The 24,721-nt window shown below is 43.0% G+C and overlaps 1 protein-coding gene across 3 annotated transcripts; it reads left to right on the top strand.

Annotated features, from left to right (window-relative positions):
• The first annotated feature begins 18 nt into the window (after positions 1 to 18).
• Positions 19 to 23,310, top strand: LOC139907930 (uncharacterized). Of its 3 annotated transcripts, XM_078284834.1 has the most exons (5): positions 19 to 439; positions 12,890 to 13,379; positions 15,592 to 15,691; positions 17,752 to 17,824; positions 22,139 to 23,310. In XM_078284834.1, the coding sequence occupies exons 1-4, from the start codon at positions 149 to 151 to the stop codon at positions 17,783 to 17,785; spliced, it is 915 nt and encodes a 304-aa protein (XP_078140960.1). In that variant the 5' UTR covers positions 19 to 148; the 3' UTR covers positions 17,786 to 17,824; positions 22,139 to 23,310. The 3 variants fall into 3 exon arrangements, with proteins under 3 accessions (XP_078140960.1, XP_071750569.2, XP_071750577.2); XM_071894468.2 differs by lacking the exon at positions 17,752 to 17,824; XM_071894476.2 differs by lacking the exons at positions 17,752 to 17,824; positions 22,139 to 23,310 and having other exon boundaries at positions 15,592 to 15,695.
• The last annotated feature ends 1,411 nt before the right edge of the window (positions 23,311 to 24,721 follow it).

Raw genomic sequence — 24,721 nt, forward strand, 5'->3', positions numbered from 1 at the left:
TGAGCGGGCGGGATGCTGCTCAGTGTGTGTGGGACTGCGCCGTGAACAACACACACACTTCTGCCTCGGGCGACACGGACCACAAAACAAACTTTACAGAAAACAAGCGTTACACATTTCAACTTTTACACAACAACAAAATAAAAAGATGGATCTCGACCCGGCTGTCATCATCCCCGCGATCCTCTTCACGGTGGTTGCCATTTATTTCGCCTCCTCCTTTTTGAGCAAGAAGACCGAGGCGGCAGGTAGCAAGAAGAAGAAGCAGCAGCCGCCCAAGCTTTCCTACGAAGAAGAAATCCCTTCATTCGGATCCCATCACGAAGTCAAGGCTGAACCCGAAGTTGTTTTCCGTCCCAAGGAAACTCCCGTCGTGGAGGAGATCGGAGCGGCAGAAGAGCCGCAAATTATTCCAGTCCGGCAAGAGACACAGGTGAAGGTGAGAGACCAAGTTTGATCTTCATTACAAAGGAAAGAAAACATCGAGCAAAAACGGCCAGAAATCTGATTGGAAGCTGTATCTGCCCCCTCTACTCTGACCTACATCTAATAATTCACCACTAATTATTGTTTTATCTGTCATTAATCCACTTAGTCTATTTATCTAAGCAGGTTATGGATGTTTTGGTGGCAGATGATAGGCTATTAGATGCAGAGACTTTACCACAGCTTATAGTTGCTTATGGAGACGACAGTATATCCATATAGATGACTGACAAGATAGGCTAGTATTAATATTTTTTTAGTCAGTGTGATTCACTTTTAGATGTGGGTCACCATACTGTCAGCTTACAGAACTGGGTTTCAATCTGGTTTTCTGTCCTAACAGCTAGTTAATTGCAGGTAATTGCCTTCACCTGTGGTCCCATGTGTGAATCAGTCCACTGGCTTTGTAACATATGGCTTCCAAATAGATTTCTGGCTATTTAAGGTCGAGCTTTGTTCTTTATTATAATGATAAAACTTACACTAATCAATTTTGGACTCACATATACTAAGGGATGGGGAGTGGTCACCATCTCTTTTTCTTGCAACATCTCTTAAAGTTGATTTTACCTGATGGGCCTTCTGTGAAAACGTCAAACTGTTTGATTTCAAGGGTTGGGGTTAGGAAGGGAAGGCTGAATGAAATGGCAGGCAGCTGTGGAGCCATGTTGGCCCTTGATGAGGCGTTGTGGGTTGAGTGACTGACACCTAAAGGCCTGCAGGCCGACAGGACAACAGACTGAGCAGTGATACAGACAGTCAGCAGCTCCTCACTGTCTGCTGCACCTGTCAGACTGAGCAGGACTGGATGTTCTTAGCCAGGCTGGAAGTATTACATTTACTCACGTTACTGTAATCGAGTAGCTTATTTTGTGTAATTTCACTTACTGTAATACTTCTACTTAAGTACATTTTTACTGAAGTTTTGTACTTGGCTACATTTTAAATCATATCCATTACAGAGGACAGATTTTGTGTCTCTCCATCAGCAACAGAAACTGGCCACTCATAAATTCATAAAACTGTGGATCCATTCACAGTTAGAGGAGGAATCTGGCTTTATTTTGTTTATGCACTTTATTTGGTAATTTCCAAATGTTCCAATCTAAAAGAATCTAGTTTGAACTCTGTCCTCTCTCCTGTTAGAATCACATGGAAAAGATCACAGCTAACAACGTTCTCTTGTTTAAAAAGGAACTCAGTAACTTTTATTCTGAGTTAATTTTAAATGAGACACTTCTTACTTTTGCTTTAGTAGATTTTTACACCGGTAATTTTACTGTTACTGAACTAAAATATAAGCAAAGTAACCGTAGCCTACTCCTATCTGAACAAAAATATAAAATGCAACAATTTTCCTTCGAGGATTTGACTTTGTTACAGTTCATGAGTAAATCATTCCTGGCCAAAGGAGAAATGCTCACTAACAGGGATGTAAATACATTTGTGCACAAGATTTGTGAGAGAAAAGCTTTTTTTTTTTTTGTGGAAAAATGATGGGATATTTTATCTTAGCTCATGAAACAGGAGACCAAAACTTTACATGTTGCATTTATATTTTTGTTCAGTATGCTTGAGCAGGATACTCTAGTGCCCTTTCCACCTCTGGTACTTAGTCTCCGCAGGTCACTCAGCATGGTGACCTGCAACTTGTCTTTCCAAGTCCCCCCTTTTTTTTTTTCCTGACCTTTTTCCACCTCTCCCCCACCTATGCGTCCTTTAAAGTCCCTCTGCCTGGAGAATTTGCCCTCCGCTGCTGTAACACGAGGTATTCGCATGTCCCAAAGAAGTCAGCGAGTGCTCCTCTATATTTGGTGCCGAACCTATATCCTATATTTACACCTATGGATATATGTAGCGTACATGGTGTCACATGGCTGAAACCGAGTCCGGTGCTTCAGGGAGAGGTGGAAGTGCCACCCATGGGAGAGGGTGTGACACCTACACACACATGTGATGTTTGAGAAGCTGGGGTGTGTGTGTGTGTGTGTCAGAAACCTGCTGTGTGTTATTTCACCCCGCTGATTGAGGCTGTATAAACGGCGAGGTAGACAGTTTACAGATTGATACCTTTTAATGTCCTTATAATTAAAGGTTGTTGTGCTGATGTCGGCGGTTGAGGCGTATAAACTGATTGATATGGGTTTTTGAAAGCTGATATTGATATTTTTGAATTGAAGCTGCCGATAGCCACTATTTTATATCAGTATTTATTTAAATATGACAATTTTCATGCCAAAATATTACAAGTATTCAGTGTTTTGTCCCAGAATTAGATTCTTGTCAGGGTGGAAAAGCCTATAGAACAGCATTTAGACCATCATGGGACACTAAAACTCTCCACTGAAACCCAAAAGAAACCCTGAAGTAGGAATTTCAGGGTTTCTTTTGGGTTTCAGCAGCTCCTTACCACATCTATTCAATGGTAGGGAAACTCTGGGAAACATCACTGCCTTTTAATCGAGGAATTCATTTACAAAAAAAACTTAATTGAACAATTATGAATGAATAAAATGTGCAAAGAAAATAAAATATGCATGTTTTCCAGACGGTTTGCTGCAGCTGTGGTTTGGGAGGAACCTGCAGCGGACCACATGACCCGCTGAGATCTGATATTTAATAAAAGGCCAGTATCGGCCCGATATATGGGTCTTAACTCTAATATAAACCACCTCTGCCTTCTCTTACCAGAGGCACATGCTTCCACAGTGGAAGCTGTGTTTGTTACAAAACCTTCATGGGTATAAATCTCTCCCTGAGCAAAGCTACTGGCCACCAACCGAGAGCTGAACTTTTCAGTCACGCCCACTTCTTCACCGATTACATTATGCAACACAGACAGCGGACAAGTAAAGGCTTTATTTACTGGATAAGGTGGTAGACTCACAGTTGCCCGTGTCATGCGATAACCGTGTGCTTTATTTGTATTTTACAGTGTTGTTTTTGCAGTTTTTACGCTGTATAAAAGCTCATGAAGGAGCATACTGTATCTCTCCTGCCAGTAGAGCTGAAACAGAGTGTGTGTTGTTCTGCTGGGACGGAGCTGAGTGGGAGTCGGCCCATCTGAGCTGCAGGCTGTAGCAGACAGAAGACTGGCCAGCCAACATACAGTATGAACGGTCACAATGAAATGACAAATCACCTTTTCACCTTGTTAGCCAATTCTCCATATCAGAAATGTGCATCTATTTAACAATACATTCCAAAAGATGTACAAAAATGTTGTTTTCTCATTCTTCTCTAAAAATCCCATGACTTTTACTTCCTGGAAAACGGGGCTTTCCTAATAGCTTTCCAAATGTTTTGCGGTTACTTCTTCATGGTGTACCAGTAGGCCTACATAACAACTCTAACCAATAACACCATCACTTATTTTTAAATAATCCCCCCCCGCTGCCCCTCCCGTCACATAAAACGTGCATTTTGTGGATTTTGGGGCTAAAACGGAGGACAAAGTCTTCCTAAGGACTTCTTCCTCATTGGCATTTTAAAGCCAGGAATCTCAGCACCTGGTGGAGTCCTTGGTATTGATCGACAACCCTACGAACCCCCTTGAAACGTCAGTGATTACGTGGCCAGGTGCTGAGATTTCTGGCTTTTTCGGCCAAAAACTCCCCAGCCGTTGGAGTTTGACGTCCGCCCCAGTCTTTCTCCTTCTCCTTCACTCCCTCAGTCTTCTCTTCCCTGTCTTCTCCTCCCTAGCCTGCATATCTGTGTTTGCTGAGCAGCTGTGCCATGTCCTGCGTCATTTTTCTAATCATTCCCTGGACTCATGCATGCCTGCCTCTGGAGCACACTTGGCATGGGAAAAGATACCGAAGAGATTCACTAGTGTCCTGGACCCAGCGTTTCATCGAAACCCCGCAGACGTATATTTACTGCAGTCGAACATTAACACCACTGCGTTGACGACATGCCAACCTCTCTCTCTCTCCATCGTCCTTCCACATCCACTCGATACTTTGTCAGTATAACGTTACTCAGACGCACACAGATTACTCCCATTTCACAAAAACAGTTACTGGACAAACCACTTTCAAGAGCTGAAGACCCAAACTGGATATGCAACACTGGATATGAAGATTCGTCCCAAAGTCAGCAGCACAAGTAGACCTTGAATTTTGTAACTTTGTATTTTACTCTCAAGCTTTGATTTGTCACTTCATACCCCGAGAGCAGAATTTAATTTGGGCAAACGTGGTGAATCTACAGCGTCTCAATTAGTGGCAATGGGAAGCTCCACTTTGTGATTTCTACTGATAAGATGGGCGGATCTTTACATACGAATCTTGGTTAGAATATCTTTAAAATCCATTTTGGTGAAACCTCTGGAGTCTCTGGAGTGTCCACATGCAGAACGTGCACACAATGGTTTTTTTTTTGTTTTTTTTTTGCTGCAGCTGCTGAATGGCCAGGCTTGATCATAATTTATGAACCCCAGGAGCAACGTTCAGGCCGCTCAACGTCTCTCCTGTGCTCAGAGCTCAGCGCCAGACGGCAATAAAAAAGCTCATGTACAGTATGTTCATATAGCACGCTGAGACCGATGTGTAGGGGAAAGCCCCGCTGTGGCTCACATGCCGGCTTCCAGCGTCTAGATTTATGGCGGTGTAAACCCCCACCGGCCCCTCCATGCGTCGCGCTCCGTCGGTGCCAGAGCCTAATCTGGCTCCCTGACCTTTTGTGTGCTTAACATGTTGTACCTTCCTCTAAAGTTACATTTTTCACTGCCTACGACACTCTCATCTCTGTCCACTTTCCTTGTCTTTGCTAAATGTTTAGGCAAAGGGAGGTGGATTTGTGTAACCATGCTCGAATGAATGCATTGGAACCGTTGCAGTCTTTTGTTTATCTAATTGGGGCATATGAGGACATGTAAATTATGCATTAATTAGGATGGAATTAAACACGTGCTGATTTTGCTTAAAAGATGAAAGCGAGCCAGCGAGATGAAAGACTTGCTAATTTGTTTGGCTTCAAGGTCTGCAAGGAAAAAGGAAAAAAAATAAAAATTGTTAAGCACACTACCCTCCTTTAACCCTCTTTGACCAACATTTCCTCTGCCTCTCCACTCTTCCAAATGGACCTACTGGATCATTCATGGAGATGCAGCAGCTCTCCATAAATGGAAATGTGTGTGCGCACATCTGTTTCACGGAGAAAGGAGAGAGAGATACTGCTAGAGCGAGCGGTTCTGTTTTTGAGATGCGGGGCGACCCAGTATCCAGGGATGAACAGCGTCCGGTCCAGAAGTGCTGTTGGGACGGTCATCAAGGTATTTTCGTACCCTGGCGAAGCGTCCCGACGGTGTATATGTTCGCATCATACGTCCCAGGAGTCGGTTGTCGAGTAAAGATGAATCACCGAACCTATCTTGAGGCCGTGGGTGTGACATGTACGGTGTTTACAAGACGGCTCCTAAGCTCCTCAGACATTCCTCGTCCCTCTTCGTCTCCCGGGACTTCATCAGACTCCTAACAGTAGCTTGTAATGGAATCCATGGAGCTGTTTACTGATTGGACCGGCTCTCCTCCCTGACCTACCTCTCTTGGTATTTCCCCCTGACCTGGCCACGTTCCTGCCCGCTCCTCCTCCTCCTCCTGCCCACCTCCGTCAGCCTGGCCTCCCTCCCCTCCCGACTCCCGACTCCCAGCGCCCGCAGGCTTTGGCCGGGCATCGCATTCAGCCCCTCGTGAGAAAACAAAGGCTTTAAATCACAACATCGCAGCTAATTCCCCCCCCACCCCACCCCCTCCGTGGCGCCTTGCCCTGCCTGTGATAAGAGGCTGGCATTGGAACTGGCACACTGATGCTATCTCTCTCTCTCCCTCCCCGCCCCGGCCTCTAACTCACCAGTGAGCGGAAACCCTGGCGTTTTTGGTCTTTTTTGGCCATGCTGAGGCATTCCACAGCAAATGGTTTACCAGATGAGTCAGGAGACAGGAATGGAAGAGCGGCCGGTGCCAAACAGAGAGAGTGAGAGTGTGTTCAAGAGTAATTTCCACTTGTAAAGGTTGCATTAATCCCACAGTGAAAGCTAACTAACAGCAGCTCTTTGTAAAGACCAGAGAGCCTTTAACTGACCATTTAAAACACAGACAGAAAGTGACTAATGCTCACAGCACAGTACACGTGTTGTTCTGCATCATGTTGGTTTGCATTGAGGAAGTTGGCAGGGTCGAGCTCTTTCTCATACAGTATTGTTGCACCTCAAGGCTCTGTGTTTTGTCTTGCCAAAACACTGAACTGTTACCCACATTTATAGATAATTCACTTATTTTCTGCAAAAACTTGTACGATCTCAATTTTAACTGATATCCAGACCTGATGATTTGTAAGAATATACTTTTCCCTCCACCTCCAGTGGTCTAATGATAGGCCAATATTGTTTTTTAAAAGCTGACACCAATGACAATATTTTTCGATTGAAGCTGCCAATTGGTCAATATTTTGTGCCGATTTCTAATATCTTTAAATTTGAACATGTTGGTACCATCAATTCCAGCGTTTCCCCCAGAATTGTATTCTTTGCAGGGTAGAAAAGCCTCTGAAACAGCATTTAGACCATGAGACTATGACCAACTCATCTTCACATGCAAAATCACGCAGCTACCTCCACACCTACATTTCTTGAGACTAGACGGTCTGGCAGACATTTTCCCCTGTCGGCCGATTGGCTCAGAGAGCAGAATGTAAGTCTCTTGTTGCTTCATTCATAAACGGGGGCGGCGTTGGTAAGCTCAGCCAGAGATAAGGCAGGGGGCAGAGGGAACAATGTGTCTGTGTTTAGACAGAGACACAGGGCAGGGATGGGAGGTCGCTGACACAAGAAGAGCCTATTCCGCCCCAGATGCCTTGGCCCACTGCCCTCGCCCTCCCTCCATGGGACCCTCTGAACTGCATCATGGGAAAAGTGGCCACTACACCCCTAGTATTTAAGCATTGCTTGGTGAAGCACCTTTGGTGTTTGATTGATAGAAAGAGAGATTTCTAAATGATTCTTAATAAGACATTTCATCTTTTAAAGGTGCTATCTATACCATTCAACATCAATAAATCATTATCACATTAATTTTGAGACATGGGTATAATTACCACAAACAAACAAGACCATTGGCAAGAAGATTGACCGCCTCTACCGGCATCTACACTGCATTTTACATTGTGTGCCACACTGCCACCGGGTTGGATTTGGCGGGAAATCTGCTGCATTGCTTTACAGCACAAAGGGAGATCGCTTTACGGCACAAAACAGGAAGACGGCGCTGTTCTTCCAGAGCAAACAGAGATAACGCTTTCAGAGATTCTGGCAACAGCAGATGGTGGAAGGAGGGAAAGGCACGTTTTATCCTCCTCAGTAAAGCCAAAGAGAAAACAAGTAGCAACATCCTCTTTGTGACCAGAAGTGACGGGGTTTATGGGAAATGCAGTCTTAAGTTTGAGAGATTCTAGCACTAACAAACCACTGGCATGAGATAGAGGCTACCAATCGTCTTGTTTACTGTAATTACACCAAGAGATCACAATTTATTTGACAATGATATATTGATGTTTTAAAAATGCTACACACAGCACCTTTTAAAAAAAAAAAAAAAAAAAAAAAAAAGTAATCTGAAACTCTGCACTGGATTCACCTTGATGCAGTCTAATGGGGATAGAAATGCACCGTCATTCCCAAGTGCTTTCAGCTGCATCAGCCATCATCTCCCTTCCTCGCTACTCAGGACTCTTAACAGCTTGCTGATCTGTCTGGAGCCAGCGAGGCTCTCACATGGCGAGCCTCGGGCCCGTCACCCTCACGTCTTCAAAATGGAATCTGCGTAACACCTTTTCTGTTTTGTTGTTGCTCGGGCAGCCGGAGTATTCACAGTTCCCACATGCTGAGAGATCTAATGCTCTTCCTTCTGTGCCGCACTACAGAGATAAAATGGCTTGAAGCGCTCTGTATAATGTTACAGATTCGGATATCTGTATCAGAAAATGCCCTCATGGAGGTGCTGGAGGCCATTTGACTCGTACTAATCCGGGATGACAGAGGTCTCACACACCGACTGTATGAATTGCATAGGGGCGTCATTAGGCAGGCAGTTGGTAAAAGGCTTCACAATTCCTTTTTCCAAGTTTTCTGGCTTTTTCTCCTTTTTTATTTAAAATTTTAATGCTACTTGGATGGTCCATTCCCCAAAGAAAAAATATCCTTGCTGTCTGTAATTGCTAAAAAGGCAAACCTCATGCAGGATGATGTCATGGAGTGCTTACTCATCAGAGGAACACATTTGACCAATTTAGGAGTGAGAAGCATGACAATGGCAAAAGCCGGGCCTTCCTGTTCCTGTTGGCTATATATACAGTTCATCCGTATCATCTTACTGCCTCGTAAAGGATTTAATGAGCCTACGTTTAGCTCCGTGACCCTGAGGTGAACAGCTTTTTTTTTTTTGGTTTTATTTGCTTGTCCAGTCTTCGGTGTGCAGATAATTTCGGTGTTTAATAGCTCAGGATTTTCGGGGCAGAGGAAGGGAGCAGCATTCCCCGCTAAATGGATGCCATTCCAGTTCCTGGGTGTGAGGGAGGGCTGCTGTGTGGATTAAGTGACCTGGCACCGGACGGGCCCGGCAGGAATAGCTTAATACAGCCGGGCCTGATGGAATCCGCTGTTCCATCTACCGGGATGCTACCAGTTGTCACTGTAGTGAGTCATGAGTCGCCCAGCAATGTGCGGTCTGTCAGGGCGGACTGGTACTGACTGATGGGACCAGACAGGGGTTTGGGCAGGGAGTGCCAGAGCTACAGTACAGTCGGCTCTGTTTCAGTGGCTCTTTTCTGAATACATTACTTGTGTTCTTGCATCTATTTTTTCTTCTGATATGTCATTGAATACCATACACCGGTTTCTACTCGATACAGATGTTCTAACAAAGACGTTTCAGCACTTTTCGTCTTTACTCTCACGTTGGCAGGGGCTGAAACTTGTGCCACTAGACAGCTGAATTTGAATTATGTCCAGTGAAGTTGTGTGTGTGTTTTAGGGCTGCAACTAACTATTATTTTCATTATCGATTAATCTATTGATTGTGTTTTTCATTAATCGATTAATCATTTAGTCTAATGACAAATGCCCACAAGTTACCACAGCCCAAAGTGATTCCTAAAATGTCTGACTTGGTCTGACAAGCAGCCAAAAATCCCCAAAGTATTCGTTTTATAATGATATGAAATGGAGAAAAGCAGCAAATCTTAATATTTGTGAAGCTGTAACCAACAAGTGTTTGGTATTTTTACTTGATAAATGACTGAAACGATTAATCGAATATCAAAATTCTAATCGATTATTTAATTTTCTGTTGATCGACTAATCAACTAATCGTATCAGCACTAGTGTTTCCTGTGGTTGATGCTTTTTACTTTTTAAGTGCCGAGACGTTGCTACAGCCTGAAAGATTAGTTTCATTTGAAATTGTGGCTTGTCCATTATTTGAACGGTTAAATACAGCTTGCAAATTTGTCAATTTTAAATTGTTTTTCAAGTCAGTTGTAACTGAATATTGAACAACAGGTACAGTTGAATTTCAAGAATAACACACAAAATCAGTACAGATAATTCCAGTTAATTAGTCTCGTGGCACAGGTTTCAGCCCATATTAGTCTGTTTAGTTCCCTGTGAGGTTTTGGGAGCATCTAAAATGCATGAGCTCTCTCTTTTAAAACTGTGAGGTTTCCCTGTGTAGTCATGTGATCTGATCCGATATGACAGGAGACCTCTGGCAGCTCGTGAAGCCCTGAGCAAAATGTAACCCCAGACTGTCCCTCTGTGTCCTGTTTGTCTCTTTGTGTCCTTTGGTTGTCTTACCCTATCGTGTCTAACTGTGCCCTCTCCTCCACGTGTTGTCTCTGCAGCCGACACACTTAATCCTTTTGGGAGATCAAACTTCTTCACAGTGTTCCTCTGGTTTACTCTTTAGGGAAATACCAGCAGATTGGACTTTCAGTTCTACAAACATTTTTCGAAGGCAGAGATGCTCAGATGGAGGTAGAAATAATCTCACTGGTTGAGTTAAACTTCGATGGGCGAAGCCAAAGAACCACAGTTTTTCTGGTTAATGCTGGTTCCATTCAAACTCGTAAATTCACAGTTCATCGTTTATAATGACGACCTCCATGCGTTACAGTGAAGGCCGGGAAAACCAGGGAAGAAACATGAATGGCTGCGAGATGTACTGTATATAATGTAACAATATAAAATGTCGTTCCCCATGCTAGTTATGCTAGCTAGTTAGCATAGAATGCTAGCTACTGCAAGTGTAACTCCACTGACAAGCCTGACATATATATATATATATATATATATAATGGTAAAAAGCATGCTACTGAAATTGCCATCTGCTATTGGCTGATCTTTAGCCTAACACGTTATCTTGGATAGCTAGTTAGCCTAGCTGACCTTCCAAGTTAAAACTAGTCTATACCTACAGCTATCTAGGTTAGCTTGTTAGCTAGCTGCTGACCTTCTAATATCATGAATGCCATGGTCATGAATGAATGAAAAAATAAATCATTGCCATTTTCTATTTTTATTTATATTTTGACCAGAGTTTGTCATTCAGGTTTGCCCGTTAGCTAACTTGAAAAACTGTTTCTTTGGCTCCGCCCACTGACGTTTAACTCAACCAATGAGGCAGAGCTGCCTCTGAGAAATGTTTATATAGCCCAACTAAAACTCCAATCTGTGATGAATCTTCCAGTCGCCAAACGCTGCATAAGAATGTTGAGCACGCCGTGTTTGGTTCTTGTAAATGTATAGAGGCTGTTCAGAGAAACCGGATCCTGAGCTCAAATGTATCTGTGCAGCCTCAGCACTTCACAAAAGGCACAAACAGGTGCTTCTGTACAGAGGAGAGGAGCGGGCAGGATGAGTGACGGCGGCGGCCTTGAGGTCGGTCACTGAAGAGGTGTGTGTGTGTGTGTGTGTGTGTGTGTGTGTGTGTGTGTGTGTGAACTGTCAGGGCCAGGGAAAGGAAAGGTTGGCGGTGCATTGAAGAGGGCTTTATTTGTCCCTGTGTCAGTGGCAGGCAGCGGCTCTAGGGAGGATATAGCTCCTTAACAAGGACATGAGAGGGAGCTGCAAGTGACACTCATCACTCACAGAGCCGTTACTCTGTCAAGACACGACACTATCAGGGTCAGCAGTCCAGTCAGCACAGCGTGTCTGTGCATGTCGACCACCTACTTCGCTATCGGTTTGCCAATGTATCAGGCATTTATGAAAAAAAAATGATGATCCAATTAGTGTCACCCATCTCTGACATGATGGATATTTATTGTAATAAATAAACAATAAATTTGATCTGATTCTATATAAGCACGCATTAATATGATTTTCTTACTCTTCTTACTCTCATCATCATCATCCTGGGTTTCAGTGGAGAGTTTTAGTGTTCTGTGGTCTAAATGTTCTTTCAGAGGCTTTTCCACCCTGACAAGAATACATTTCTGAGGGAAACACTTACTACATATAATTTTGGGCATTAAAATGATCAAATTTAAAGATATTAAATATCGGCACAAATTATCAGCTATCAGCACTTTAAATCCAAAAACATCAGTATCAGCCTTCAGCCTTATTCTCTGGTCTGGTTATCTATCTGTGGACAGTAATGTGGAGTCTGGGTTTGAGTTTTTGCTAAAAAAAAAACTAATTGTCAAAACAAAGGAAACCGCAAGGATAAAGAAATGTGCCAAAGGGGTTTAAGTCTCCCAGAGGGCCAGTGGGTGAACCTCCGCTTCAGGACGAGGACAAGATAATTTCAGTTACAAATAAACACAAGAATATATAATACCACCAAATGAACAAGGGTAAGCCAATGATACAGCACAAAAACAGATTCGAAAGTGTTAAGGTTAGAAGTGCTAGTATCATTACTCTGATCACTGGAGGTGAAAAAATCAGTAAAGCTTGTGCTACTTGAGCCCAATTTGTAACCACAATTACAGATTTGTGATTTACTGTTCATAACAAAGTGATTATTCGTGATCATCTGAAAATAGATATGACAAAAACATACTGCAACAAAGTAATAAACAAACTTAATACGGTAATCTCTTTATTGGTCAGGGGTGTTTTCTCACTCTTGTTAGTAATTATTAAATGAATCCACATTTGTATTTCTTGAGCTTTGTCCCTAGAAAGCTTAAGAGGTCTTATCCTAACTTCCGCTGCGTAACAAACAAAGGAACACAGATCAGTGCCACATCAAGTCGAGGCATTTTGTCAACAAATTGCTGATGAGAAAAACTGCTGTTATAACACAACATCCTGCTCAGTTCAGCAGCCATTTATTTGGCCGGATTATACTTTCACACATCATAGAAGTTAACTGTTTTTTTAACCCTTTTGTCTTTGCAGCATGCCCCAGAACCTGTTGCAGTACCAGAACCCATCGTAGTACCAGAGCCCGCCCCAGAACCAGTTTCAGTCCCAGAACCTGTCCCAGAACCAGCTGCAGTCCCAGAACCAGTTTCAGTACCAGAGCCTGCTCCAGAACCAGCTGCAGTACCAGAACCTGCACCAGAACCGGTTTCAGTACCGGAATCTGTCCCAGAAGAAGTCGCAGTACCAGAATCTGCCCCAGAACCTGTGTCAGAACCAGAAGCCGTGCCTGAGCCAGAGCCTGAACCAGTCCCAGAACCAGTGGAGGAGCCCGTCCCAGTCTCTGTGGCTGAACCAGAACCGGTTCCAGAGCCTGTGGTTGAGCCTGACCAAACCCCGGTGGACCAGTCCCTGCCTGAGCTTATCCCTGGATCAACAGAAGATAGTCTGTCCGCCCCTGAACCCGCGGTCGAGGCGGTGCTGGAGCTGGACCCTGAACCTGCACCAGAGGCCGTCCAGCACAACGGTAGGATTTGTTGAATGCTGTTCCTTATGTATGCTAAAATCAGAACCTCACGTAGCTTAGCTTTTCATCAACATGTACTGCATATTTTGTGCTGATCGCTGAGAGCCGTCCTGAGGTGTTTACAGAGTGGCTGTCTGCTGTCTCCTGCTCGCACTAAGTGCTCCTTCCACAGGCCGCCAACAGAAACATTACCTGGAACGCTACATGGAGGCCTCCTCGCTCCAAATGCTCCCATTACAGTGAAGGAAATCTATCCTTCTTTCTCTAGAACTGGGTCCATTCAAACCAGCTACAGATTTGTCTTTCATTCAGGACCTTTCAGTTAGCTCTAGCCTTCAGTGGTTCAAGTCTTTTTGGTCCTAATTACTGTAAGTGTTTCCAGGAGCCAGATACAGGAACACTCAGACAAACATGAGCTCTGTGTCTACACACTACAGTATCACTCATTCTATACAGTATATCTAACTGGATTTTTTGTAGGAGGGAGGCATCCTTTGTTTACTCTACACTGCGTGCATAATCTCTGAACAGCAAAACAGCTGCTTCTAGCAGGCATACGCCAGTGGCTGTGCAAGGCAGATAACTCCTTTCCAGGAAAAGCCAATAGAGCAGAGCAGAGCTGCGTTAGTGCACATCGATATGGGGCAGCGCAGAGTATTTAGTGCCTGTCACGGCATGTGTACTTGTGTTTTCTCTTCTTGACAGTACACAGACACAGGGTTTCATTGAGTGATATGGAATGATGGCTGTATGGGTTTAGAATTAGAATAAAAATGATTAAAATTGAATACATTTACAAATAATATACTGAATCTCTTCATTCCTTAAAAAGCAGAAAATCCTCTGCCCATGAGATTAACTATTGCTCAGTCAAATTGGTTTCCATCAAACTACAACCGTGCCAGCTAAACCAATGCCTCACTGCAACAGGCGCTGCCCTACAACCTCACTGTCTGACCCTCACAAGTTAGACTTGTCAGCATCAAGCTATACTGGAATATGAATAAACTCTTTGTAGAGTTATACTTCAGCCAACTGTTGCTTACTCAGATGTGTAATTCGATCTCAACCACAGGAGTTGACCATGATGGCCAGTGGCCAGTCTGGACCAGTTGCTTACAGCTTACATCAGCACACTGTCTCCCCTCACAATGAGTGGCAACATAAGACCGGTATCTCAGTCTGCTTCCACCAATGACAGGAATGTAATGTCAATCCGTGTACAATCAGTTGAATCAATTGACTTTAGCAGTTATAAAAGTAGAACAGCCATCTGCCTTAGGAGGATGATACTTAATCTAGAGCGCACAGTCACTAAAGCACTTGGCTGCCCTGCTCAGCACCCGCTGTTAAGACTGGGAGACAATCTGCCTTATGTCCCTCCAACCTGTGATACTGGTGTAACCACAACAGATGCTGTAACAGGTGTGTGTGTGGTTGGGTGTTTCTCTGTGTGTACGTGCATACATGTGTGCATCATTAAAGGAATACAACAAGTTTTGGGGAGGTTGGCTTATTGGTCAACTGACCTGTTAAATGATGAGAACAAAAAGACACCAAAATCATCCATGTGTGCCTGGCTTTGGTGCTGCATGCTAACACTTTAGCATAAACTATGTTGACTGATAGTAGGCCAAAAAGTTAAATAACATAGTAGGTGAAATTTACATGAAATATGATATAAAATTGGCAAACTGTTTTGAACCACCTGGGACTGCTTGCTCTGTTTACATAGGAAGTGAAGGTGGTGGGATAGCTTTAGCCAAGTTATTTATATATCACATTTTGTGATATAAGATATAATGTAACCTGATGAAAGTCTCGGTGCCGAAACATATAGTTCCTGATAAAGATGCGCTAATAGCAAAGTACAATGGACAGCGTGTGGGAGCTTGTTCTCTTCATTTTTCTTTCTATATTTTAAGTAAATTTTACCAAAGCTGTCAGATGTAGCCACATATTATTTAAGACTACTTACCATTTGGCTTTAGAGCCGCTAAGTTCTCTTTTTTTCCACTACTACTACTACTACTATCACTCAACATAGTTTATGCTAAAGTGTTAGCATGGCGCTCCAGAGCCATTGATCTACCAGGGACACTTGGATGATTTTGGGGTCTATGCTCTAAACACTTAAATGGTAAGCTGACCAAACAGGACAGTCTAGCAAAAACTTGGTGCATCCCTCTAACTTGGATCTCATCTGTTTCAGACGTGGCTGCTGCTGAAGATAAAGTGAAGTTCACCCCAGGCAAGAAACAGAGCAAGTTTGAGACGCTGATGACCAAGGAGGAGATGGAGGAGGAGCAGAGGTAAGTCTCTGACTTAACCCCCCGTCCCTCTACATCCCTCGACAACCTGCCTTGCCTACCTGCCTTAATGAAATGGCACTGTAGCATGACTCTTGACATGTTTTCCGACTGCATGCTAATGCAAACACACACACACACACTACACCACCTGCTCTCTACTTCCTCTTCCTCGTCCCGTGTTATTTTGTTCTATCCTTGCGTGTTGACCTGACATGATAAGAGAGGCAAGCTGGTCTGAGAGAGAGCAGCTAAACCTGTAATCCTGCAGAGGAGGGGGGGCTCTGCTCAGACTCCCTCCACACCTATTGTTTCAGGAATAGACCATAGCAAGTTAATGATATGCAGTTGAGACGCCATTTGTCACTTGGTGTGTGAACTGTCTCCATTTTAAAGGAAAATTCCACCCTCAGATACTCTTACACTGCTGTATATCATCAATCTGTGATGTTCAATAAGGAGCCGAACTTGACGTCATTTCCGGAAACTTAAGTTACTGATTTCCCAGAATGCCTTTCGACAACGGGCATGAGCTTGTTGCATTCAATCAAAGGTAAATATTGCTAGCTAGCCAACAAGTTTGTGATCATTGGGGTGTGTCTACAATTGTGGCCGTACTCCTTACTCAAAACGCAACAGTCTGGTCTCTCTCCCTCTTCTACGATTTCTCCCTGTATGATTGTTGACCGTCGGTACAAAATGGCGGCTCTAGAATGAAGCCCTCCTCTTTGATTCTGAGGGACTGACACCAAAACCTGATGTTTCCCGTTGATGTTTTAGATCGCTGAAACATTTCCTGCTATCCAACTCCACCAAACAATAAAATGGTCCCAGAAATACATGGTACATCGCCACTCGCTGTTCTGTGCCAACAGTGCTAACGTGTTTTAGGGTGGATTCTTCCTTTTAAACAAAGTCCAGCCTGTTCCTAAGACAGGTTTTCCTGAACCAGCATTCTCCTGCCCGGTTTCTTCAGGTCAGTCTGTCTGCAGACTGGTGAGGATTTACATAGAGAGCAGCCTCTGTCTTCATTCAATTCTCTGTCTTCCCCCTCTCTCACCACATCCTGAGGCCTTAACTTAAAGTGAACAGAGTGAGGTGTTGCGTAACAGACCAGTAGGGTCTCTATCTAATAGTGAGCCTGGGGCCCGAAGGTGGACAGAGGTTTCTACTTGAGTTAGAGGAAAGAGGGCAAGTGAGGAAAAAATAAATTCCTTTGTTTATGGGGTCTTGGTAGGGCAGCAGCACACAGACACAAGTTTACAGTGTTGGGTCTGGCTTTTTTCCCTTTCCCTTTTTTTTATTTTTATTTTTTCAGCATGGGGAGTGGATGTCTAAGGCTCCCTGATTGGAGGCTCATTTCTTTTAAACTCCAGAACTGAGTCAAGCTCCTAAAATATCTCCATGGCTTGGCAGTGTTGCTTTATTGTGTTCCCATGGAGTTGTGAGGAGAGGGAGAGGAGGGAGAGGAGGGAGGAAAGGCATGTATGACCGCTTTAGGAAACTTCTCTTTGTCTTTCTTTGAGTTTGCTTCCCTTCCTGTTTCAAGTCTTAAGTTGTGAGTCAGGGCCTAATAACATCAGAGACGAATAAATACTTCTTACGTCGGGGGAACGGAGTGGGACGCTGAACCCCATCCAAGTTCCTCGTCCCACCCCTCCCACTAAGCTGCTATAAACATTGTCCTCGACCCATATGAATGATGCCTGCACCCATCCCATCTATATATACACCTAAAAAGTAACCCCTACAGCAGTCTATACCCTGCCTTTCAGTTGGGTTTGCACACATGAGCACAGCATGTGCTGCACACCACCAGCCCAGAGTTTTACTTCAGTTTCAGTGTCCTCAACTTCCATTCATCCAACTGTCTTGTTCCTCCCCTTGATTCCAGGTTTACTGGAATATCCAAGCATGTCAACCCAATCTGTGCAGATATACTGTATGTGCCCACATCTTGCAGGGAAACAAAAAATGTTTTGGGATACCGAGTTGTTTGTGTCTTTACTCTCTGGAACTCTGTGCCGCTCCTAAGAGCTCTCACTCCGTCTTTATCTTTTCAGGATAGAGCTTACATCTGATTTTACCTCTCTATAAACAACCTCAGCAGGCAGAGAATGTGTTAGAAAGGATATGGTAAGGTGCTATTTCTCTTAAATAACCTCTCGACCATCCACTTATACCCCGCCCCCTTTTGTCCCCTGCCATTCCCCTAAATCTGAGGTTCTCAATCCTGCTCTTCGGGATCCAGAGTACCGCTGGTTTTCTGTCCTAACCCAGCTAGTTAATTGCTATTAAAGTCCCCATGAAATGGACTCCCGTTACTTTGACTTCCTGGAAAACCGAGTATCTGTAATGGTGACCTCATGCTGCACCACTAGGCATAAATTCCAACCAATAAAACGATCACAGATATTTGAACAATCCGGCCCCTCCACCCCTCCCATCAAATCAAACTGCCTTTCTCTCCCTGACTGATATTCCATTGGTTTAGACTTTTGAAGGAAGTAAAGATGCCATTTCATGAGGTCTTCAACCGCCTTCACCTGCCTTCCCAGGTGTAAACTAGTCCCTGATTAGACGGCTAGAATGAAAATCTGAGTCCCGAGGAGTAGGATTGAAAACCGCTGCCCTAAATGACCGACCCCCCCCTCACCAGTCCACCCATGTTCCCTCTGACCCCCTCACCAACCTCACTTCCCTTTTTAAACCCTTTTCAGACGCACTTTGAATCACCCTCTTATTGCCACGCTTCCATCGGAGCCATCTATGGGTGTTCACTCCTGGGTAAATGGGTCACACTGTATGTTTGTTTACAATGCGACACCCAGCTGTTAAGCTAGTGCTGCTACAGCGGCGGCGTGGTGATGGTGTGTATAGAACGACTCCAGATGGCGGATGATTTCAGATCTCGCGTTATCCTCTTATTATTCACCTTCTGTTTGATCTCAGCCAACAGCCCCCCCACCCCCCCCCCACCCCCAACCCCCTCACCTCTACCAAACCACGTCCTCCGTCGCTCCAATATCCTGTAGCTTAAGCCTCCCAGTGGCTATAAAGTGGATCCTCAAGCACTCTCTGTCTCACCCAGAGAGGACAAAGCAGGCCTGAGATCCTGGGAAATCGTATACGCAGGCCAAACCAATGTGGGTCATGTGCGCTTAGGGGGGGATAAGACATTCATATAGGAAATACAAAGGCTCCTATAGGGACCTTGCACCAGCCTTTTGTTGGGAAGGAATCTCTCAGGACCCACTGACAAAGGCCACAGTCTTCATCTTAACACTGATGCCAGGGGGAATCCACTGTGGAAAAAGCGGTTTTAAATAAGTAAATAAATAAAATGCAATTAGTTGAATTTAATTAAATTGGTAATAATAATAAACTTTGTTTGTATATAACTTTTCAAAACAGTTACAAAGCACTTTACAAAAGGAGTAAAAAAACAAACAAACCGATAAAATCTACAGCAGAAGCAAGGTAATACTTACAGAAGCAAGGCAAGAAACATAAACCATGAAATACAATTAAAAGATCATTACATATAACATAAAAGCAAGACTATAAAGTTGAGTTTAAGATATAATTTAAAAGACAATAACAGGTTTTTACAGCCTGAGCTCCTCAGGCAGGTCGATCCAAACTCTAGTGAACCTCTTGTTTTTAATCCTGACTAATAAATGTACCTAATATTAAACCAAAAACACCGGAGAGCATCATTTTTCTCTCCCAACAACCAAAATCGCTTGCCTGTACCACATGTCTAATATTATATGGGTGGGACTTTTATCACTGCTGCTCAGATTCTAGGAGCCACCTGGCAAAATTTGTATCAGTCTTATGCCAAAAGCTGCGTTTGCACATATCTGTCGCTCTGCATGTCGACCACAGTCTCATCAGGAGCGAATTAGAGTCTTGTACTGATTGTTAAAAGTGTGTTTTGACGACAGCCTCCAGCAGCCCAACTATAACAGGATGTTCCTCTAATGTACAGTGAGTTACACAATGGCTCTGTCTCTCGAGTCTCTTTTCCACTTTTCATTGGCAAGTCCAGTTGGACACTTGATTTTTTTTTCTCTCCAGCTCTATTATAACAAAGTCCCACTCATATTTGCTTACATCCAATGCCACTGCCAGACTAGACATTCATTTTTAAAAAAAGAATTACTGAGGAATGCAGTCTTCTGTATTATTTCTAGCTTGTCGTATCTGATCAGGGAGTGGCAAGGCCAGTGGTTTGGTATTTTATTTTAGCCCTGCTGTAAAACCACAGTCCCTGCTGGTTGGACTTGAGTGCCCTCTGCAGTACAAATACAATAACTAGGACTCTGTCTACTTGAATCTACGTGAATGGTGATTTAGCAAATATAATGTGATGATGTTCCAGGAGAAATTTGGCAAGTTTCAGGCCCTTTTTTTTGTCTTTTCTTCTTGGAATACAGCCAATTTAAAGCCAATGATGCTCACTTCACCTGTTAACACCTGCAAAGTTAATAAACCTACCCACCAAATGTTCAGTCACGGTCCTTTTTCCATTGGTAACTCTACTTGAATTGACGTTTGTCTGACGATTATACGGTAAGAAAAGTTTAACGACTGTATGCTTCTAATGGGTTTTTAATCTGATTGTAATGCATCATCACAGTGCATTTCAAGTAAAGTGTCACCACACCATTTCCCCTCCTCCCATTATGTTCCATGTTCCCCCAGTGTCATCCTGCACCAGTTTCTGTATCTTTATGTCTGTCTCCGCTCGAGTCACATTGTAATCGTGAGAGTGTCAGTGTTTCATTTCATAGAGTCAGCCGTCCAAGACCAGCTGCCTGTTGCAGCTCTGAAAATACCTGGAATAACTTGAATAGCATCAGTGCTAATTATTACAGTTTGATCGATACAGGGTTTGAAGGCTGACACTGATACTGTTATTTTTGGATGAAAGCCACTGATAGCCGATAGTTGTGCCAATGTTCAATATCTTTAAATTTGACCATTTTCATGCCAAAGTCCCAAAATGTAAAATGTATTCAGTGTTTACCCCAGAATTTTGTTTTTGGCATGGGGGGGAAATCTCTGAAACAGCATGCAGACCATCATGGGACACTCCTGAAGATAACAGTGAGAAACCCAGGATAACAATGATATGATAATTACTTTAATAACAGTCACTTTAGAAAGGGCCTGCCATAGACAACCAGTGTAGGTCTGGTCAAATCTACAATGTATGGTGGTGGGTATACTGTCATGGAGGAGAGAGTGTTGTCTTCTCTTTGGGGTTTTTTTTTAAATTCCAGTCTTGGGTCACTTCTCTCATCTTCCAACAAGCTCTGCTACTCACCTGCTAACTCTGCATGCTGCCCTCTAACATCACAGCCAATGGTGAGTGGTGTCACTCAGTTTTCCTCAACTTTAAAGAAATAAACCAAATTGCTTTTGGAAGACTGGTCCACTCAGCTGTTAACCTAAGGGATGAGAACAAAGACACCCAAATCATCCATGTGTCCTCAGTAGCTCGTTGGTTCCAGTGCTCCATGCTAACACTTTAGCATACACTATGTAGAGTGGTAGTAGCTCCATGCTAACACTTTAGCATACACTATGTTGAGTGATAGTAGGCTCCATGCTAACACTTTAGCATACACTATGTTGAGTGATAGTAGGCTCCATGCTAACACTTTAGCATACACTATGTAGAGTGGTAGTAGCTCCATGCTAACACTTTAGCATACACTATGTAGAGTGATGGTAGCCCCTAACATTATCTCAGAAGTGAGGAAATGAGAACTTGTAGCGCTCTAAAGCTAAATGGTAATCTAATATACAAGTAATCTTCAATTATATGCTGCAGTTTTGCATAGGAGATTGGTAAAATTTACACAAAGTCTGGTGTAAAAGTAACCAGGACTACTTCCCCTGACTGTGTGCAGCTAAAATTCACTGCACAGTGGCTGAATACGTGGTTGCTCACCTGAACTGGCTCAAAAAATAACCCCGGCTACATCAGCTGTATTGAGTTAATGCCAATTCATTTTTTATATTTTTGAATCTACAGGACAATGCACTTCCTTTTATTACTAAAATGTCTAATTTGGATAATGCTAGTGGCTAGTAGCATACTATCACCCAACATAGTGAATGCTAAAGTGTTAGCATGGAGCACCAGAGCCAATTATCTACTGGGGACACATGGATGATTTTGGTGTCTATGTTCTCATCACTTAGCTGTTAAGTTAACAGGACAATCTCCCAAAAACTTGGTGTTACAGCATGAATGGATTAATATCGTTAGCATGATTTTCAAAATGCTTAACGCTAACATTACTTACTCTGCTAACACCGCTGTGTACTAAGAGTTGAAGAAACCTGTATTCTCAATTAGCGTCTAACACCAGATTTATAAGACTCTGTGATCCAAAAATGTGATTCCTTGCCCTTTTCCCTTTTTTCTTTCAGAGCGGCTGAGTAAAAGACGACGTACACCCCTCAGTTTCTTCCTCTTTATTTTTTTTACAGCTGATGTTTGAAGAGGAACACTGAAGAGTAGATCGACCTGCAGCGAAGATCAGCCTCTTTTCACCAACTGGCTCTCAGTTATGTTGTTGATACGGGAAATTAAACACTGCATCTATCCTGCCCTCCTTTTTGTTTCATTTCACTTTTTTTTTGGAGGGGGGCATGGCTTACAGACAGCAGCTCTGTTTTGCTTGTGAATAGCAGACGTCTTCACACCGTACACCCAAGTGCCTACAGGAAACTGTACTCTTTCATTTGCTTTTCATGTGTTGTCTTACCGGTGTTTAAAGGATTTTGAAGTGAATGGAGAAATTTCGGGTCTAGACTCCTGAAAGGGAAACGACTTGCATTAACAGAATAGTGTGTGTAGTTATTATGATTACAGGGCAGAGAACGGATTGTGTGACATTTTTGTTAATAGCCTTTGTAACTATTATTAAGCTGTGATCTAAATCCAAAACAAGTGATGAACTCCTCCCTCCTCCAGCCAGTCTTGATCTAGCTTGTGTGCCAGTCCCAGACACTTTGAATAGTAACCTAACAAAAAATAGCAGTCTAGCCTGTTGATGAAATTGTATATTTGCCATAACAACGAATATCCCACTCCTATTCTCAGTTGCACAAAGGTAGAAGTTGGTGTAAACCAAATTGGTAACACTTTACTTGAAATTTTGCTCATAGAAAGGATCAAAAGTGCATTATAAGCACATTGTGAGTGCATGATAATTGTTATAATCAGAGCTGGATATAATAAACACTGCAGAAGATGTACGGAGTTGAATGCTTTGAGGTAAATAGAATATAATTGTCTGATTATATTGTATATCTGTGCTTCTAATATGGTTATAATCTGCTTGTAATGCATCACAAATGCACTTCAAGTAAAGTGTTACCAAAAATCAAATGTCGTTGCACACTGACAATGAATGGGCTTCAGTCTTTGGTCCAGTATGGGGTTCGAGTTCTTATTGCTTGAATGGTGAGTGTGGCAGAAATGCTTGACGTTCATTAAATTTCTGAAACCGTAGAGATGTTGTTGATAACTGTATTTGTTTCAACATGGAAGTTTTTGAGGCTTTTGTAAAGTCTTATTAAAAGCCACTTTATCCAAACCATTGTTGGTTTCGCCCTCCTCCTTCCCCCCCCCCCCCCCCCCACTCATTCATTTTTCATTCTTGTTCAAATAAACAAATTAGATGTCTGAAATATTGATTTATACACTTATATTATGAAGTAATTTTACTGTTATTAACTGTAACTAACAGGGTTGTATAGTCCTACTTTAAATGCTTAGCTTACCATGGCCAGGCATTTGTATTAACCTATCATGTTACAATCTTCTTCCCCTTCCCCCTACTTTTTAACGAAAACAATTCTTATTAAAGTCTTATCTGAGGAAGACTGTGATATACAGTTGGTTTGACTACTGTTGACAAAATGCACTTATCTACATATGAATCAAACTTTGGAAAATGCATAGAAAACGATTGACATCTGTGATTGGACGCATAGTGACATTGCATCAGTGTTGTTTAGAGCTCAGATCGAAACGTTTTGTATCTCAACTTGTCACGCCTTCTTGTCAAAGCCTTAAGATAAATCTTCTCGACAGTGCTTGACATCTCTATACACTTAAGACATCTCTGTGATTTAAAAACACACATTGGACACCACAAATCTTAACACATCCATAGATACTAGGGGTTTCACTGTGAGGTTTTGAAAGCCGATACAGATATTTTTAGGATTGAAGCTGCTGTGAGCCAATATTCTGTGCCATATCTATTCCATATCTTTAAATTTGACTATTTTCATACCAAAAAATTCCCAAAAACAACAAGTACTCAGTGTTCCCCTTACAATGTATTCTTGTCAGGGTGGAAAAGCCTCTGAAGCAGCATTTAGACCATCATGGGACACTAAAACTCAAAATGTTGCATTAGAATCAACAGAATCACGGATGGCAAGTGTAGCATTGATCATTTCTACAATAAATATCCATCATATCAGAGGTGGACAACGTGACTGAATGATATCAGGTTTTTTACACATGGCCAGTATCGGCCTGATATATTGGTAAACTGATATATGGGTCTAAGCCCGGTGGATATAATGTTCTATGAGAAGTGTCATGCAGCGTTCAGGACACACGCCAGCACATGAATGTCCTGGGATGTCTGATGTCTATAAAATGAAACGCATCTGTCTCAGGTTATTTTTGAAGTTGTGTTTGGTACAGATCTATATATCATGTCTCACACACACACACACACACACACACACCTCTCTCAGGCATGTAGTAAACAAGTGCTTATGTTGTGTGTTATGTTCTGGTTTTTCAAATGCCACAGGTGAAATGGGTGTGACGTTTCTGTGTGTCAGCAGCAGCGGTGGTGATGGGATGGTGTGTGTGTTTGATTCACTTCCCAGGGTGCAACAGGAGCAGCTGGCGGCCATCTTCCTGTTGCTGAGGGAGAACCAAGAGGCGCTCGGTGAGGTGACGGAGGGAGACATGGAGGAGCA

Source organism: Centroberyx gerrardi, chromosome 7 (genome assembly GCF_048128805.1).
Source record: "Centroberyx gerrardi isolate f3 chromosome 7, fCenGer3.hap1.cur.20231027, whole genome shotgun sequence".
Lineage (NCBI taxonomy): Eukaryota > Metazoa > Chordata > Actinopteri > Beryciformes > Berycidae > Centroberyx > Centroberyx gerrardi.